Source organism: Oncorhynchus gorbuscha, linkage group LG04 (genome assembly GCF_021184085.1).
Source record: "Oncorhynchus gorbuscha isolate QuinsamMale2020 ecotype Even-year linkage group LG04, OgorEven_v1.0, whole genome shotgun sequence".
NCBI classification, from domain to species: domain Eukaryota; kingdom Metazoa; phylum Chordata; class Actinopteri; order Salmoniformes; family Salmonidae; genus Oncorhynchus; species Oncorhynchus gorbuscha.
In genome coordinates, this window is record NC_060176.1 from 27,478,544 (window position 1) to 27,495,645 (window position 17,102).

At 42.1% G+C, this 17,102-nt stretch overlaps 1 protein-coding gene across 1 annotated transcript in view; it reads left to right on the plus strand.

Moving 5' to 3' along the window:
- LOC124033930 (leucine zipper protein 2-like) overlaps nt 1–17,102 on the plus strand; it is a 204,343-nt gene that overhangs the window by 74,732 nt on the left and 112,509 nt on the right. The window contains exon 2 of the mRNA XM_046346413.1: nt 12,676–12,727. Within this exon, the coding sequence (XP_046202369.1) occupies nt 12,687–12,727 (41 nt within the window). The 5' untranslated portion in view covers nt 12,676–12,686. The remainder of the gene's footprint in view (nt 1–12,675; nt 12,728–17,102) is intronic.

Consider the following 17,102-nt stretch of genomic DNA (forward strand, 5'->3'; position numbering starts at 1 on the left):
ATTGATGGGAAATTATGTAAAATATATCACTAGCCACTTTAAACAATGCTACCTAATATAATGTTTACATACCGTACATTATTCATCTCATATGTATACGTATATACTGTACTCTATATCATCTACTGCATCCTTATGTAATACATGTATCACTAGCCACTTTAACTATGCCACTTTGTTTACATACTAATCACATATGTATATACTGCACTCAATACCATCTACTGTATCTTGCCTATGCCGCTCTGTACCATCACTCATTCATATATCTTTATGTACATATTCTTTATCCCCTTACACTTGTGTCTATAAGGTAGTAGTTTTGGAATTGTTAGCTAGATTACTTGTTTACTTGGTTATTACTGCATTGTCGGAACTAGAAGCACAAGCATTTCGCTACCCTCGCACTAACATCTGCTAACCATGTGTATGTGACAAATAAAATTTGAGGCACTGTGCAGTCAAAATTCAGTTTCTCCTGTATTTTATATTATATTGTACAACAGCCGATGAAACTAGAAGTCTGAAAACAATGTAGCAGTGTTATTTCATGATAGTTGCTGGTTGAAAATACAATCTATGCAGAACCTTCTAATCAGCAGGTTTGCATGGGTTGGAGTTTCGGCTTGCATGGGTTGGAGTGACATCACCATGCAATAAATTGGTTAATTGACCAATATCAAAGAAGAGTTTCAAACTCTTTGCAAATAACAGTTTGTTGTAATTTTCCCCTCTCCACTCAGACCACTCACAGACAGTCCTAGCAAAAGCCGTGCTTGACAAGTAGTTTTTGCTATTTTTGCCCATTTTAACAGAAATCTATTGCATTAAGGTACTTAATTGTTACGCAGAAATTATTTTATATAAATATAACAACGTCTGAATTGGGCCTTTAATTAGCATTTATGCTTGTTGGTTATTCAGTCATATAATTTGAACAAGATGCGTGGTAAGGGGAGAGCGGACAAACATGAAAGCTTTGGCCAATTAATAAGATTGTACTTAGCACTCTGTATCCATCATATATGTTGACCAGGGATCTCTAGCTACTTGATTTGGACATCATTTGGATTTGAGTTCCAGGCAGACACCACCTGATTGAATTTTCCATTGATACTGCTGCAGCTGAGAAGGTCAGACTATTCAGATTCCTGGACTTAGTGAAGTTGACCTTCAGGGGAATTCTCCAACAGGCAGCGGAGCATTGATTTAAAACAGATTATTGCTTGTTTGATCTCCAGGTGTCCTTTTTCGAATGTGACATGACGTATTATTTCCTTTCGCCCATTGCGTAGCACGTGTATTACACATCCCAAAATGATCCTGCTCCAATGTGCAGACCTTGACCCTGAAGGTCGCCAAAGGTCGGCACCCGCATTTTACGGTTCAATCTCGCTCGTATCATCACAACATCTCGAGTCCTGACTCAGTCTGAGGTGCAGTAATGGAACTGTGCTTAAGTGTTGCCAATGTCCTCAGCCAATTTTTGAGTTATACATCCTTACGATCTCACAATTCGTCTTGTACAGTGATGGATTACATGTGAAATCCCGACCGTTACTTTTTCATCAAACAGCAAGCAGGAGAAATGGCCCAGCTTACCCTGCGAGCTACTAAAAATCTGTCACCATTGCAAGGTTAATGGCGAATCGCTTTGAGGGATTTTGGAGTTAGGGCCTGGGATTCATGCAGCGTCACACCAGCTGTGATGGACGATTACTGTCTAGAGACAACAAACGTTAAAGGCAGAGGTTCCAGCTCATGAGGCCTTGATCTGTGTGGGAATCAGTGTCAATCCATGTGAGGTTTTCAAAGATCAAACTATCTCTAGGCTTCATTTAGCTGAAGGTCCTCGGTACGTTTTGTCATTGTGATCCATTTTAAGCAGTGCTAGACCTCCCCCAAACAGTACTCAGTACTCACACATTTGGGGTTGAGTTCTGCAAAAGCAATGGTCAATCTTAACTTTCGGAGGGAATGTCAGAAATCATTCAGCAATTACCTGGCAGGAATAGGTTCAGTGGCATTGAAAGATTGGGTTTGGATAAATAGATATTGTTGTACAGTAGATGTGGAGATGACCTCTCGTTGACCAATCAGAATGTGGTCATTGGCTGAATGTGTGGTTGTGCTATGCTGTGTATTTGCCATCTTTGGCAAGTCGTACATTGACTGTACACAATCAACTGTGATACACAGATGTTTCTCCTACTCTGTTGTGGATTGTTAGGTGGTTCCTTCACTGGCATTATAATAACCATGAACAATGGAAACATAAGTCTTAACTAAAGCATCGTTGCAGTAAATTAGCATGTTCAATAATCAATAATGTTTTCTACTTTTCTACTTGTATTGCAACGGAAGTTATTTTACAGCAAATGCACCCGCCCCCCATTTTAGGTTGAGCCATCTGTGCCTCGGGGTTCCCAGCCATCATTATTTCTGCTATAATTTTAGACATGAGTGTAATGTATTCAATGTTTGGGATTGTGCTATTTATTCTTCCTTCTTTGTCTCTCTCTCCTCCCCCAGAGGAGGCAGTTAGATGCGCACTACCTGTGCTATGTTATGAGACATGGCAGTTTGAGGAAGAGACTCAATGTCAAAGATGATTCTGTTCCTGGAGCTTGTCCTCAAAGGAGAAAGCCAGACACACTGAGCTTAAAATAGGGTTTTCTAAGCATGAAGAGCATCCTCAATGCGAGTTTGGGCAAAGCGTCTTGACTCACATGCTGTGCAGTTTTACATAATATGTTTAGCTTAGAGCTGCTGGTGGATGGAAGGGAGTCTGAAATGCACAGTGCAGACTCTCACCAGTCACCCCATAAGGAGGTGATCCTTGTGTCACTCAGCTCTCTGATGTTCACCTAGCCCCCCCACCACACAGACACCCACAAATACGCATGCACAGGCACGCACACACACACACACACACACACACACACACACACACACACACACACACACACACACACACACACACACACACACACACACACACACACACACACACACACACACACACACACACACACACACACACACACACACACACACACACACACACACACACACACACACACACACACACACACACGATAAACAACATGTGAGATGCGCAGTCCATTTATTACAGTGTATTAATGGCCTGGAGAAATAAGGGAATTCTGCTCGGCTCCATGTGTTCTCGCTCATTTGTAACCATGTGGGCACTGATATAAAGGGTGGGTGTATATAACAGTACTGGTTGTGTATGACAGTATACGCTACCTAGGGCTTAGTGTCGTTTCAGTGATGTTCCAATTACAAAATGCATGAAAAATGTGGGTGTGCTGATGAGGCAGTGTTGAGGACCCAGCTTGTAGTTGCATTGATTATGTTGTGGAGGGATACTGTAGGGCAGCGTTTCCCAAACTAAGCTTGATGATCAGTTGATTATTTGAATCAGCTGTGTAGTGCTAGGGAAAAAACCAAAACTTGCAGCCCTTTGGGTCCCGAGCTTGGGAAACGCTGCTGTGGGGCATTGTTTAAGAGATCAGGCTTTAGACAAGAAAGTGATGATATGACAACGTGTAATTATACAGGCGCTGTCTGCCAATCCCAGTCGGCCGGCGGTGTTGTCATAGCATTGCAGCAGAGGGGCGGACTGACTGCAGTGCACAGGGGTGGACTGACTGGGGCACACTCATTAATGCTGCTCCTGAGTGCTCTTCTCTTGACATTGGCGATTTACTGTCTGGTGTGAACTCTCAAAATGTGATGTTGAGTGTCTCCCCCCCCCCCCCCCCCCCCCCCCGAGACCCAGAACAATGAGCAGCCTCTAATGTGAGTACATCCACGCAATCTTTGGCCCATATTCATGTAATTTGAGGCAGTAGTAGAGGAATTTCTCATTATGGCAATTTTTATTTGATTTGATAAAAAGTAAGTTCCCTAGAGCTGGATACCCTTACATGGCGCCCCTCTTTACCTCACGTGCCATAATGATCAAGTGAAATATATTGGTTTGCGGGGGATTTATTTTACTACTACTGTTCCACTTTTCCAAGAACTTTTCGACTTCAAATCTATCTGACGTCCTTAGGCTGTGCAATTCTAACCCCTGAGACACATTTTGAACATGATTCCATTCAAAATTCAAAACTCCTATTAAAAGCTCAATTATTTATTTGAATTTATTTTATTTGAATTTATTTGTCTTTCATTAGGATCTATTCCGTATGCTACTTGCTACTCATGCAAAATACATAATCTCCTTTAAAAAATATATATATATATATATGATAAGAAGTGGTGCATATTTCAGCAAATGGCCGTTTGGAAATGAATGTGGAAGTGGAGTTGAAACGCGCTATTAGGCAGATGAGCTGGAGAGATAGACCAGGTCAAGATGGAATTCACGGTCAAGGTGAAACAATACACGGAGTTGTGTGTGGGTATACAGAGAGTAATTGACCGAACACTTAACACAGTTTCGACGATTAAACAGCGGATGTGTTAGCTTAACAATTTCTAGAGCTCAGACCTGTCAGCTCAGAATTGCATGCATAATAGCAGTTTCAGTTCGGTAAATCTTTGTTCTGGAATTGTACATTCAGTGTCATTTGTTTGCTGAGGAAATGTGACATTCTTCATGCTTTGGCAGCCGTATAACTGACTATATAATGCTGTGTAGCTCAGTTGGTAGAGCATGGCGCTTGTAACGCCAGGGTAGTGGGTTCGATCCCCGGGACCACCCATACGTAGAATGTATGCACACATGACTGTAAGTCGCTTTGGATAAAAGCGTCTGCTAAATGGCATATATTATTATAATGGTTATGAGACCTTGAATGTGCAACAGTGCTTATGTCTATGCAATCAGGATGATGTGGTTAAATGACTTCATCAATTACGATGGGAGGCCATATCTCCATTGCCCATGAGTCACAGCAATACGTGGGGTACATTTCCTTTCATTTTAAGGTAGTAAATCAAATAAAGTATATTGCAAAAAAGATTGAATGTCTTGTGTTGCAAGCTAGCTTGTTAGCATTTTGTGTGTGAACTCAAAACACAAGTGGAAATATAAACAAACCAAACTAGCTCACTATCTTACTGAGCTTACAAACACTTGACCAGATGTCAACAACTTATGTAGCAAACTAACCAACGCTCTGAAAGGTTAAGTTTGAAACATGAGTCAGGTTCATTTACCAATCTACTTTGCCAGTTTACTCGCTTGTTGACGTTTAGAATATTAGACTTACTGTCTGAGCGAGCTGCCTGTATGCACTCAAAGGCTATGCTAATAATGTGATGAATAACACAATGCATTTACCTTACAATGACTAAAACGACTCTTCATCTGGAAATAATATAATTAGACTTTTCCAGGAATGCTTTAGTACATCACTGAGCTTGTTCTCTTTACAAACACACAATATAGATGTTACAAGCTACTGTATAGAAACACACAACACTACAAATGTATTTTGCAGTGCTGAATAGTATAGTCTACTCCCTATGTATACCATTTAAAAGATTTCCATTTATTAACGAGATAAACTGTAGTTTACTCACTTTGTAATAGAGCAAACGGAGTAAACTCCAGTTTAAAGGGATAGTTCACTCCAAAGTTAAAGCTCTTTCAAGAGTGGTGTAGTGTTGAGATCGGTCCACTTCTCCTATCATACAGTATTAGGTGTAAATCCAGTCATGCCTACATTCCATAACAATGGGAAAAATGGTCCCCATCTTGTTTCGTCTTTCAAATGGTTTGTATCTTTCCCATTGAGGCCTACTGTATAACTGTATAGCTGCACCAAAAGTTGGCATCGGACTTGGACTCATCTTGGCATTTGACCTCTATTGAAGTCTGAAAATGTTTGCTACACTTTGATTTTGGAGTAAACTATCCATTTAAGTCACTGGTCCACTCATATAACTAGGTGTGCAGCCTTAAATGAGCAAGAGTTTTTCATATTTTTTTTCTGTGAATAAGGGCAATATGCCATCCCCACTTTTTTAAATAACAAAATCAGTAGTTCACAGCTTTTTGAATCAGCTCCTTCGCACCCAGTGCTATTAATCAGAATATAATGGTTAATTGGCACATTGTCCTACTTTTAAGCACCTTCAAATGCCATTCTAAATATTTCATCAAAACCACCTGTGCAAAAAAAAGAGGGTTGAATCAAAGATTAGAGTGTCGCTCATCTTTAATCTGAAAAGGTCATGAATGAACTGAGGCCCAAAGCAGCCGGAATGAGGGATCCTCCTGACTTTGACATCTCATACAAAGAGACGGGATAGCGGGGGTGACGAGGAGGGAGAAGGGAGAGAGAAGGGCCCATGCTTTCTACATTGTCATATCAGGGAGGGTGGGAGGAGGAGAAGGGGGTGGTTGGGACCCAGTGCTTTCAGCATGTCGTCGTTGCAGAGAGAAGAAGTGCACGTAAATGCAGAGAGACAAATGTAACACTCCTGCACCTAAGCAAGCGTGATTTTAAACCAGTTTCTGTCTCGTCTCATCAGAGGCCGCATTTTATGCCGCTGAAGCCTCCAGTCTAAAAGCAGAGTTTATCCAAGCTTTATAAGGTCGGATGGGCAGCGACAGTGATGCTCCTGTGTTGTCATTGGCCGGGCCAATTTTCAGAAGTCTAGGGTCAAGCTTACATTCATTAGCTTATCAAGCAGACTGACTATGATTACTGCACTTATGTAAAGATTGCTTAGGTATACAGTATGTTAATTATTTTGACTGCATATTGCCCGCTATGCAGCATATCAAATTCAAACACTTTACTAATTTACATGTACAAACAACAAGGAGACATGTTTTATGCAACGATAATATACACACGGCTTGTCAGCAATAAGCAGGGACCTACATGTTCTACGACCTGGGGTTTTGCTTGGGTTAATCAAGGTAGGTGAACGTGTCTTAACGAATGTCTTGTGTTGCGTTTAATTATTGCAATTGACAACGTAATGACTGAGGCTTTTTGCAATAATTAAAGATGTATGATAAAAACCCACATGACTTTATGAAAGGCATTGTATAGCAACAGTTTAAATGTGGATTTCACAATGTCTCCAATTTGTATATGTGTCGTGTGAACAACTTTTCCTGGAGTGGCAGGCAGCTTAGAGGTTAGAAGTTGCTGGTTTAAATCCCAGGTCTGATTGGAAATATCTGGCAGGATGTGAGCTGGGAACCTCATTAGCATCTCAGGGGCTAGTGCCACCACCATTGTGGCCTTACACTTGACCCTAAACTGCCCCAGAAGCCCTATTCGGTAAGGAGTTGGATATTGAGATACTGTAGATATAGCTGTATTCAGAAAATCGTGACTTGAGTCAAGAGTCCTGGACTCGAATACTACAACACAGGCCAAGAGGCTCATAACCCTGTTGCTCTTTGCATGGTATGATTTGGAGCTCATTGGAGTGTTATGGTCTTTGCAGTTAGCTGTTGAGCCATCAATAATCAAATCAACAGAGCTGTAAAAGACGATTTAAATGGGATATGTAGTGTGCCTTGCTTACGGGTGCTTGGAAAAAGCTAAAATTATTGTCCCCCCAAAAAGTCATAGCAAACAGATTCTTAGAAAAAGTACATTCCATGTTTTGTTTTTCATCTTTGCCTCTTCTTGCCTTCCAGACGACAACAAAGTCTCTGCCCCCCCAACTAAACTAAACACTTTTATCTCAAGTCCACAGAGAAATAGAAAACCCCAGGTTACTACGCTCACTTGTTCCCTTTTGGTTTAACAAGAACTTGCGATAACTGTAATATGAATTAATAGACAAAGTGACAGCGTTTTGAAGAAGGCGTGAGAGACCCAAATGAGTGCTCACAACTCTCCCCATTCATTTAATACGACTCGTATCAACTGAGTCGATTGGTGATCTATTTTGCGCTCGGCTCAAATTGAAAATATGCAGATGAAATATCATTTAAGAGTGGCCTTTGATGAAATTGTCTCCCATGGGCAACTCACTATTCTCCTTGAATTTTTGCCAATTTGCTTCAGCGAAAGTTCCTGGTCAAGCAGCCATCACATCTATTTAGGTGGAGGGCATGGAGTACAGCTCTCAGTGGAGGCTGGCCAAGACAGTGTGATAATGCCTCCCTGTCAACCCTAGCCATGTGACAAGACAGCAAGAGACAATGTTTTGATCCAAGGAACCCTGCAAGGTCTCGGTATGAGATTTACACACGCTGTAGCCTATACTCTAGAAGTAGTACAGAAACCACCTGATTGAATTCCGGCTGTTGTTTACATATACTATATAGCAACTTGTAACTTTTATATGTTGGTGATCTTTATTAGCTCAAAAGGGTAGCGCCACTTCTGTTTATGTGTGACTACACAGCTCAGTGCAACCGTCTACTCTGCCCTGTTATATTCAAGGCAGCCAGACAACAGACATAATTCATTGTGCAGGTTTTTTAATTTTTTTTTATAGAACTCAAGTATGACACCTCATACAGTTTGTGAATTAAAATTCAGTCACACATTTACCTGCCGTGGATTCCTCATGTTATATGCATGTGTTTGTGTCAGAATTAACATATGCGCCACCATTAAAGGGTACGGGATCTAATTTACACTGGAGTGCTGATGCACATACTGATCCCATGCAGTGCTTTTACATTTTGATACACTGTATATTCAAGTATACACTACCGTTCAAAAGTTTGGGGTTACTTAGAAATGTCCTTCTTTTCGAAAGAAAAGCTCATTTTTTTGTCCATTAAAATAACATAATACATTGATCAGAAATACAGTGTAGACATTGTTAATGTTGTAAATTACTATTGTAGCTGTAAACGGCTGTTTTTTAATGGAATATCTACATAGGCGTACAGAGGACCATTATCAGCAACCTTCACTCCTGTAATCCAATGGCACGTTGTGTTAGCTAATCCAAGTTTATAATTTTAAAAGACTAGAAAACTCTTTTGCAATTATGTTAGCACAGCTGAAAACTGTTGTTCTGCTTAAAGAAGCAATACAACTGGCCCTCTTTTGACCAGTTGAGTATCTGGAGCATAAGCATTTGTGGGTTCGATTACAGGCTCAAAATGGCCAGAAACCAAAAACTTTCTCCTGAAACTCGTCGGTATATTCTTGTTCTGAGAAATTAAGGCCATTCCATGTGAGAAATTGTCAAGAAACTGAAGATCTCGTACAACGCTGTGTACTACTCCCTTCACAGAACAGCGCAAACAGTCTCTAACCAGAATAGAAAGAGGAGTGGGAGGCCCCAGTGAGAAACAGACGCCTCACAAGTCCACAACTGGCAGCTTCATTAAAAAGTACCCAGAAAACACCAGATTCAATGTCAACAGTTGAAGAGGCGACTCCGTGAGGCTGGCCTTCTAGGCAGAGTTCCTCTGTCCAGTGTCTGTGTTCTTTTGCCCATCTTAATCTTTTCTTTTATTGGCCAGTCTGAGATATGGATTTTTATTTGCAACTCTTTCTAGAAGGCCAGCATCCCAGAGTTCTTTAATCAGCACAACAGTTTTCAGCTGTGCTAACATAATTGCAAAAGGGTTTTCTAATGATCAATTAGCCTTTTAAAATGATAAACTTGGATTAGCTAACACAACATGCCATTGGAATACAGGAGTGATGGTTGCTGATAATGGGCCTCTGTACGCCTATATAGATATTCCATTAACAATCAGCCGTTTCCAGCTACAATAGTCATTTACAATGTTAACAATGTCTACAATGTATTTCGAATCAATTTGATGTTATTTTAATGGACCCAAAAATGTGTATTTTCTATTAAAAACAAGGACATTTCTAAGTGACCACAAACGTTTGAACGGTAGTGTATGTTCAAATGTTTAGTGCCCATATTTTTGCCACCCGTCTCAGAATGTATTTATGCCGTTTTAATCTCTGGATCAGTCATTATTTGAAAACATTGGCACAGTATTGATACTGTAAATGGATGTGTGGGCATTATGTTTGACCCATTTGTCTTCTTGTAATTAAAGCAACAATATGTGAGAGACTACAAAAAGAGGATATTTCAATATCATTATTTTGATCTTCCTCTATGTGACGTTGCCACGATACCAACAGTGACATGGAATGTCATGTGCCTTGGTGATCAGTCTTGGAGATGAGATGTACTGAGCTCTTGCCATTCAGCAATTCTGGGAGATCCCATGGCACGTCTCACTAGAGTGAAGGTGTACTTACCTGGCCAGTCAATCATCCCTGGCGTTCAAATGGCTCATTGAACCCCATCCTCTCCACTTCAACTCTTCCCCATGTCATTGTTTTAAATGAGAACGTGTTCTCAATCGAATGATCTATTATGATCAAGGTAAGTCATTGTTAAATAATGACCTGTGACTGCATTGTAACTATATCTACAGTTAATATGGAATCAAATTAAGTTGTTCTCTTCTCGTTGCATGTGGGACAATAATTACTGTGCAATCACAGTGCAATTACAAAAGTAGATATGAAGTTACCAACGTGCGTGTTAAGTTACTTTAGTCTGTGAATAAACCCCACAGGCTGGTTGCATCAGAAGAGATGGAGGCAGGATGAGATGGGAAGAGGCGAACTCAAACATAACAGAATCTTGTCTTTGCTATGCTCCATTTAAACACTCAATGGTCCCTGGGCCTGATAATACTAGAACAGCATAAAAACAGAATTATCAGGGACCAGCAGGTTCACCATATTGGAATTTTAAGAGCACTCCATTTAGAATTGTTCCGAGGTGATAAAAGTTGTGCTTGATCAGCGTTTCACACTGGTGTGACTGTGCCATGTGTCTTTACCTCACTGTACATCAATCTAAGGACAGTACACTCTAAAATGTTTTTATTCCGTCTATATCAGAGGGTAGGCCTCAAAAACTCAGGCCCTTGGTTTCTGCAGTCGTGCTGCTTTTCATTTCTCCCTGACACTTAATTGATACATTAAAGTGTAAGTTGAGTCATTAAACACACTAATTTTGCTTAAGAGTTCAAACATCTGGCTCCTTCCTAATAAAAATGACTTCAGGTTTCTTCTATTTGCCGGGTTTAAACATTTGGTAATAGACTTTTGATGGAAGTGTGGAAGTGATGGAAGTGTACTAGATTGATATTAGCTTGACATCATAGCCTACTGTGAAACATAATTGAGCCCTAAAGAAATCCTGGTTGTTTTTTAATATTGAGAAACTCCATGGGCCCTGTCAATCAAGCCCTGTTATGCAAAACTGGTTGAAAATACATAAGGCTGACATATTTTATGATGTCATGGGCTGGTCAAATAACAACACCTACATAACAACCCAAAGACGTCATTACCTGGTTGTAATCTGGCTAATTGACATAAATCTAGCCAGAAAATCGGATTTCAGCCAAATTTTGCCTGCTGGGATGCATCATTCGATATTCTGTTTGTGTTTGTTTCCTGCACTGAGAGACTTTCTGCACATGGACATCTTGTGGAGTATTTATTTGATTGGAAATGTGTGAAATGACATTGAGATTTTAACTAAATTGCCAAACCTATATTCACGATAAGTCCATATGCCTATTTGTCTTGAGTCAATGTCATCTTTGTTCTTATAAACTTGGTGGTTCGAGCCCTGAATGCTGATTGGCTGACAGCTGTGGTATATCAGATCGTATACCATGGGTAGGACAAAACATGTATTTTTAATGCTCTAATTACGTTGGTAACCAGTTTATAATAGCAATAAGGCACCTCGGGGATTTGTGATATATGGCCAAAATACCACGGCTAAGGGCTGTGTCCAGGCACTCCTCGTTGCCGTTGTGCATAAGAACAGCCATTAGTCGTGGTATATTGGCCATATACCACACCTCTCCGGGCCATATTGCTTAATTAGAGCCAGACAGATCATCATTGCAGAAATCCTATGTCCTCCGGAGTGGATAGCTACCCGTAAACTTATGAACCCTCTCAATAAGCATATAAGTGTGGATTTAAATATTGGCTTTGCAATCCCATAAATTGCCATGACCACAAAGCATACGCCTAGAAGTTTGTCTGCATAATCATATTTTATACTATATTAGGGATTGTGCAAGGCACCCCAACCTCACCTCACCCCACTATGCAAATGGTCACTTCAAAAGCGTCTTCACCCTTATTTAGCTTAGAAATATGAATGTTTGCTTATACCATTAATATTCATTGACAAGTATTTGCGAGAGACCGTGAAATGAATGATGAACCACATTTAAAACCTTCCTGTGCCTCGGGGCAAAGGGAGTGCAAGAGCATGGCCCTTCCTCAACAAACATAATCAAGTAGTGGTTTATTTATCAGACAAGCAATTTAAGAGCAACGTTAGAGCAACTACAGACGGCAAACAAGACAACAACGCAAGTGGAGTGTGAAATGTGAGATGTGTCTTAGCAGTGAAATGATGGAAACTAGTTTGAAACGGGTACGACATGCAAGAGATCCTGGTTCCTAGTACCAATACTGGTAGATTGGTAGAGAGCACAGCTAGGGCATCCAAATGCCTGGGGGGATCAAACCAAGAAACAGTGTTTGTGAATTACAATGTAGCTCAGGGAAGACAGTTATGTCAGGCTACGGCAAGGTCCTTTGAGACAGTGTTATTATGCATGAGCTGAGAATTATATGAGTGAGCGTTAACTTTCCCTCTTGTTTCATTTGCATGCTTCCAAAGCTCCAGAGGCTATGGTAGGAGACAGGCTGATGCTAAAGCCAGAAGAAGAGACGTAAGAGTTAACCTTTCTCTTCAGACTGCACGACACAGAAATAGAACCAAATGAACATGGGAAAAGTGCACAGTCTTGCTCTCAAAACTCAAAAAGAAAAGGAAATGTTTGGATACCGCTTGACGAAAAGTGAGCGCAGCGTCTGTCTTTCAAACCGCTATTTATTATTCTGAACTAAGAAAAAAAACTCATTGTGAGAGGTGAGAATTACTCAGCCCTAAGGAGGTAAAGCACTCTCTGGAATTTCTACAATCTAAACCAGCGTTTCCCAAATTAGGTGTCACGATTTGAAAATGGGGTTGTGCGAGAAACTCTGGGGGAAAAAATTATAATAATTGTGCTTGGTTCATAGAACCGGGGTTAAGTCAGTAACCTCTGGTAGCTGCTAGGTGTGGTTGTAATAAACAGATCGGTTTCTGTTTTCTTCCTACAAATGTGGCTCTATCTTTTGAACGGTTTAAGCTAAACAAATGTATGATCCCATCACTGAATGATAAGATTCTCACGAACATGTATTTTGTCTTCCCTCTACAATATGTTCTACACAGAAGATCATACAAAATTATTGCCTGATGATCTTCTGATCTTCCCAATAGCTTTCTGATGCATTTCAGTCACTTCAAACCATACTTCTTTCAGATTGAAATACTGTCAAAAGTACTGTTAGACTGATTTGTAATAGACTTTCATAGCCACAATTAAAAACGTAAACATTGGCCGTTGATTACATCCCCCTTTTTTTTTTACATGGTGGGGTCAGGAAAAAAAAATAGAATTAAAATGGGGTTGTGGGCCAAAAATCTTTGAAAACCCTCCTGTAAGCTATGCAGTGTACACACTTTGTAAGGGTTTTCTGGTGAAAGAGAAGCGGACCAAAAAGCAGCATGGTGGTTATTCATTTTCTTTAATTTATAAAGAAACTACACATGAGATAACTAACAAAAACAACAAACGTGAGAAAACCTAAAACAGTCCTATCTGGTGCAAACACAGAGACAGGAACAATCACCCCCCCAACACACAGTGAAACCCAGGCTACCTAAGTATGATTCTCAATCAGAGACAACTAATGACACCTGCCTCTGATTGAGAACCATACTAGGCCGAAACATAGAAATTCCCAAAACCTAGAAAAACAAACATAGACTGCCCACCCAACTCACGCCCTGACCATACTAACTAAATACAAAACACAGGAAATAAAGGTCAGAACGTGACACACTTGGACAGTACATGCAGGTGAGATCGAATTTTCGATTTACTCGTTGATTGAAGCTCTCATGAGACAACATTAGTCCCGTCATCACAATCCTTTGGGGGATCTGGACTCATTCGGTTCTCCTCAGGCCATCCATTTCCCCAAGGTAACCAAATGTAACAACTCAATGAGGTGTCTCTGTGTTTTAGACGTATCTTCAACGTTCTTCAAAAATTAGGGGCTAGGTCCAGAAGTAGGTTCAGCAACAAGCACTCTTCCACATCTCTTCCATTCTTTCTCTATCTAAACATGTGTTCAGATTATTTTAGATCAACAATGATCAAGTCAATTAGCACATATACTAATTGCTTTAGGTGGTGATACACTTGAAAAGAGCGGATTTGAGTCACCTTCATTGAGTACATTATATGTTTTAGTAGCTAGTCTTGGCATTTGCTACACAGCTTTCCTGCTCACTGTACACTGACTAAACACTTGATGGTGGTTTGATGTTGTTTTTTTATAATCTTTTGTGAACACACCCCAGATCAGGTTGCAATGAATAGTCTAGATCATTCTTTTATAATCATACTTGTAAAAATGGTTGTGGCAAGAATTGTACATTGTGATGACATAACTCAAAACAAAGAGAGCGCCTAATTTTCGTAATAATAGTTTAATATGCCTGTTAGCTCACATAGAAATTAGCTTAATACTCCCTCTGACTTAAACAACAAATGTTTTTACATTTGGGTACAGGACTCATGTCCTGACATTCTGGTTCTCTCAGAAACATGGTTAATGGTTCTGTGATAAAGACATGGATGTAAATTATTATAATGTATTTAGTTGTATTTAGATGTGACATATTACAGAAAGGGGGAGGAGTGGCTATATACACCACCATTCAAAAGTTTGGAGTCACTTAGAAATGCCCTTGTTTTTGAAAGTACAGTACATTTTTATGTCCATTAAAATGACATCAAATTGATCAGAAATTGATCAGAAATACTGTGTAGACATTGTTAATGTTGTAAGTGACTATTGGAAACCACAGATTTTTTATGGATATCTACATAGGAGTACAGAGGCCCATTATCAGCAACCATCACCCCCGTGTTCCAATGGCATGTTGTGTTAGCTAATCCAAGTTTATAATTTTAAAAGGCTAATTGATCAGTATAAAACCCTTTTGCAATTATGTTAGCATAGCTGATATTCCATTAAAAACCAGCCGTTTCCAGCTACAATAGTCATTTACAACATTAACAATGTGTACATTGTATTTCTGATGTTATTTTAATGGACAAAACATGTTGCTTTTCTTTCAAAAACAAGGACATTTCTGAGTGAACGGTAGTGTTGTCACGCCTTGGTCATTATATTTTGTGTTTTTGGTATATGTTTGGGGAAGCCAGGGTGTGACATGGGTTTATATGTTGTGTTTCGTATTGGGGTTTGTAGTAATTGGGATTGTGTATGATTAGGGGTGTGTCTAGTTAGGCTTGGCTGCCTGAGGCGCAGAGAGAGAGTGGCTGAGTCAGGAGTCAGACCTGAGCCTACTCTCCCTGTTAATCATGAAGAGCAGTTGCAGTGGGAGAGGCTTGCATCATTTGGAGATTTGGACATGGGAGGAGGAATTAGACGGAAAAGGACCCTGGGCGCAGCCGGGAGAATATCGCCGTCCCAAGGAGGAAATAGAAGCAGCTAAAGCGGAGAGGCGCAGGTATGAGGAAGCAGCACGGCGACGCGGTTGGAAACCGGAAAGGCGCCCCAAAAAAATGTATTGGGGGGGGCTAGAAGGGAGAATAGTTATGCCAGGTAGGAGACCTGCGCATACTCCCTGTGCTCACCGTTGGACTAGAGAGACCGGGCAGGCACCGTGTTATGCTATGGAGCGCACAGTGTTTCCAGTGCGGGTGCAGAGCCAGCTGCGGCACATACCAGCCCTTCCTATGAGCCGGGCTAGAGTGGGCATCGAGCCAGGTAAGCTTGGGCAGGCTCGGTGCTCAAGAGCTCCAGTGCGCCTGCACGGTCCGGTCTATCCAGAGCCACCTCTACACACCAGTCCTCCGGTAGCAGCTCCCCGCACCAGGCTTCCTGTGCGTGTCCTCGCGCCAGTACCACCAGTCCCAGTCGGCCCAGCGCGTCCAGTGTGCCTCGCCTGTTTAGCGCAGCCAGAGCTTTTCTCCTCTCCTGCGCTGTTGGAGTCTCCCGCCTGTTTAGCACAGCCAGAGCCTTTCTCCTCCCCTGTGCTGTTGGAGTCTCCCGCCTGTTTAGCACAGCCAGAGCCTTTCTCCTCTCCTGCGCTGCCGGAGTCTCCAGTCTGCCCAGCACCGCCAGTGCTCCCAGTCTGCCCAGTGCTCCCAGTCTGCCCAGTGCTCCCAGTCTGCCCAGTGCTCCCAGTCTGCCCAGTGCTCCCAGTCTGCCCAGTGCTCCCGGTCTGCCCAGTGCTCCCAGTCTGCCCAGCGCCGCCAGTCAGCCCAGCGTCGCCAGTCTGCCAGGATCTGCCAGAAGTGCCAGTCTGCCAGGATCCGCCAGAAGTGCCAGTCTGCCAAGATCTTCTAGATCGGCCAGACAACCTGAATCATCCAGTTCCACCAGCCAGCCAGGATTTACCGGAGCCTACTACCTGCCTGAGCTTCCTCCCAGTACTGAGCTTCCTCTCAGTACTAGGCTTCCTCCCAGTACTGAGCTTCCTCTCAGTACTAGGCTTCCTCTCAGTACTGGGCTGCCTCTCAGTACCGGGCTTCCCCTCAGTACCAGGCTGCTTCTGTCCCGAGCTGCCCCTCAGTCCCGGGCTGCCCCTCTGTCCCGAGCTGCCCCTCTGTCCCAAGCTGCCCCTCTGTCCCGAGCTGCCCCTCTGTCCCGAGCTGCCCCTCTGTCCTGAGCTGCCCCTCTGTCCCGAGCTGCCCCTCGGTCCCGAGCTGCCCCTCGGTCCCGAGCTGCCCCTCGGTCCCGAGCTGCCCCTCAGTTATGTGGGGATCAGGGTGAGGACTATTAGGCCATGGTCGGCGGAGAAGGTGGATTATCCCAGGACGCGAAGGGGAGGAACTAGGACATTTATGGAGTGGGGTCCATGTCCCGAGCCAGAACCGCCACCATGGACAGTCGCCCACCCGGACCCTCCCTATGCTCTTGAGGTGCGTCCCGGAGTCCACACCTTAGGGGGGGGGG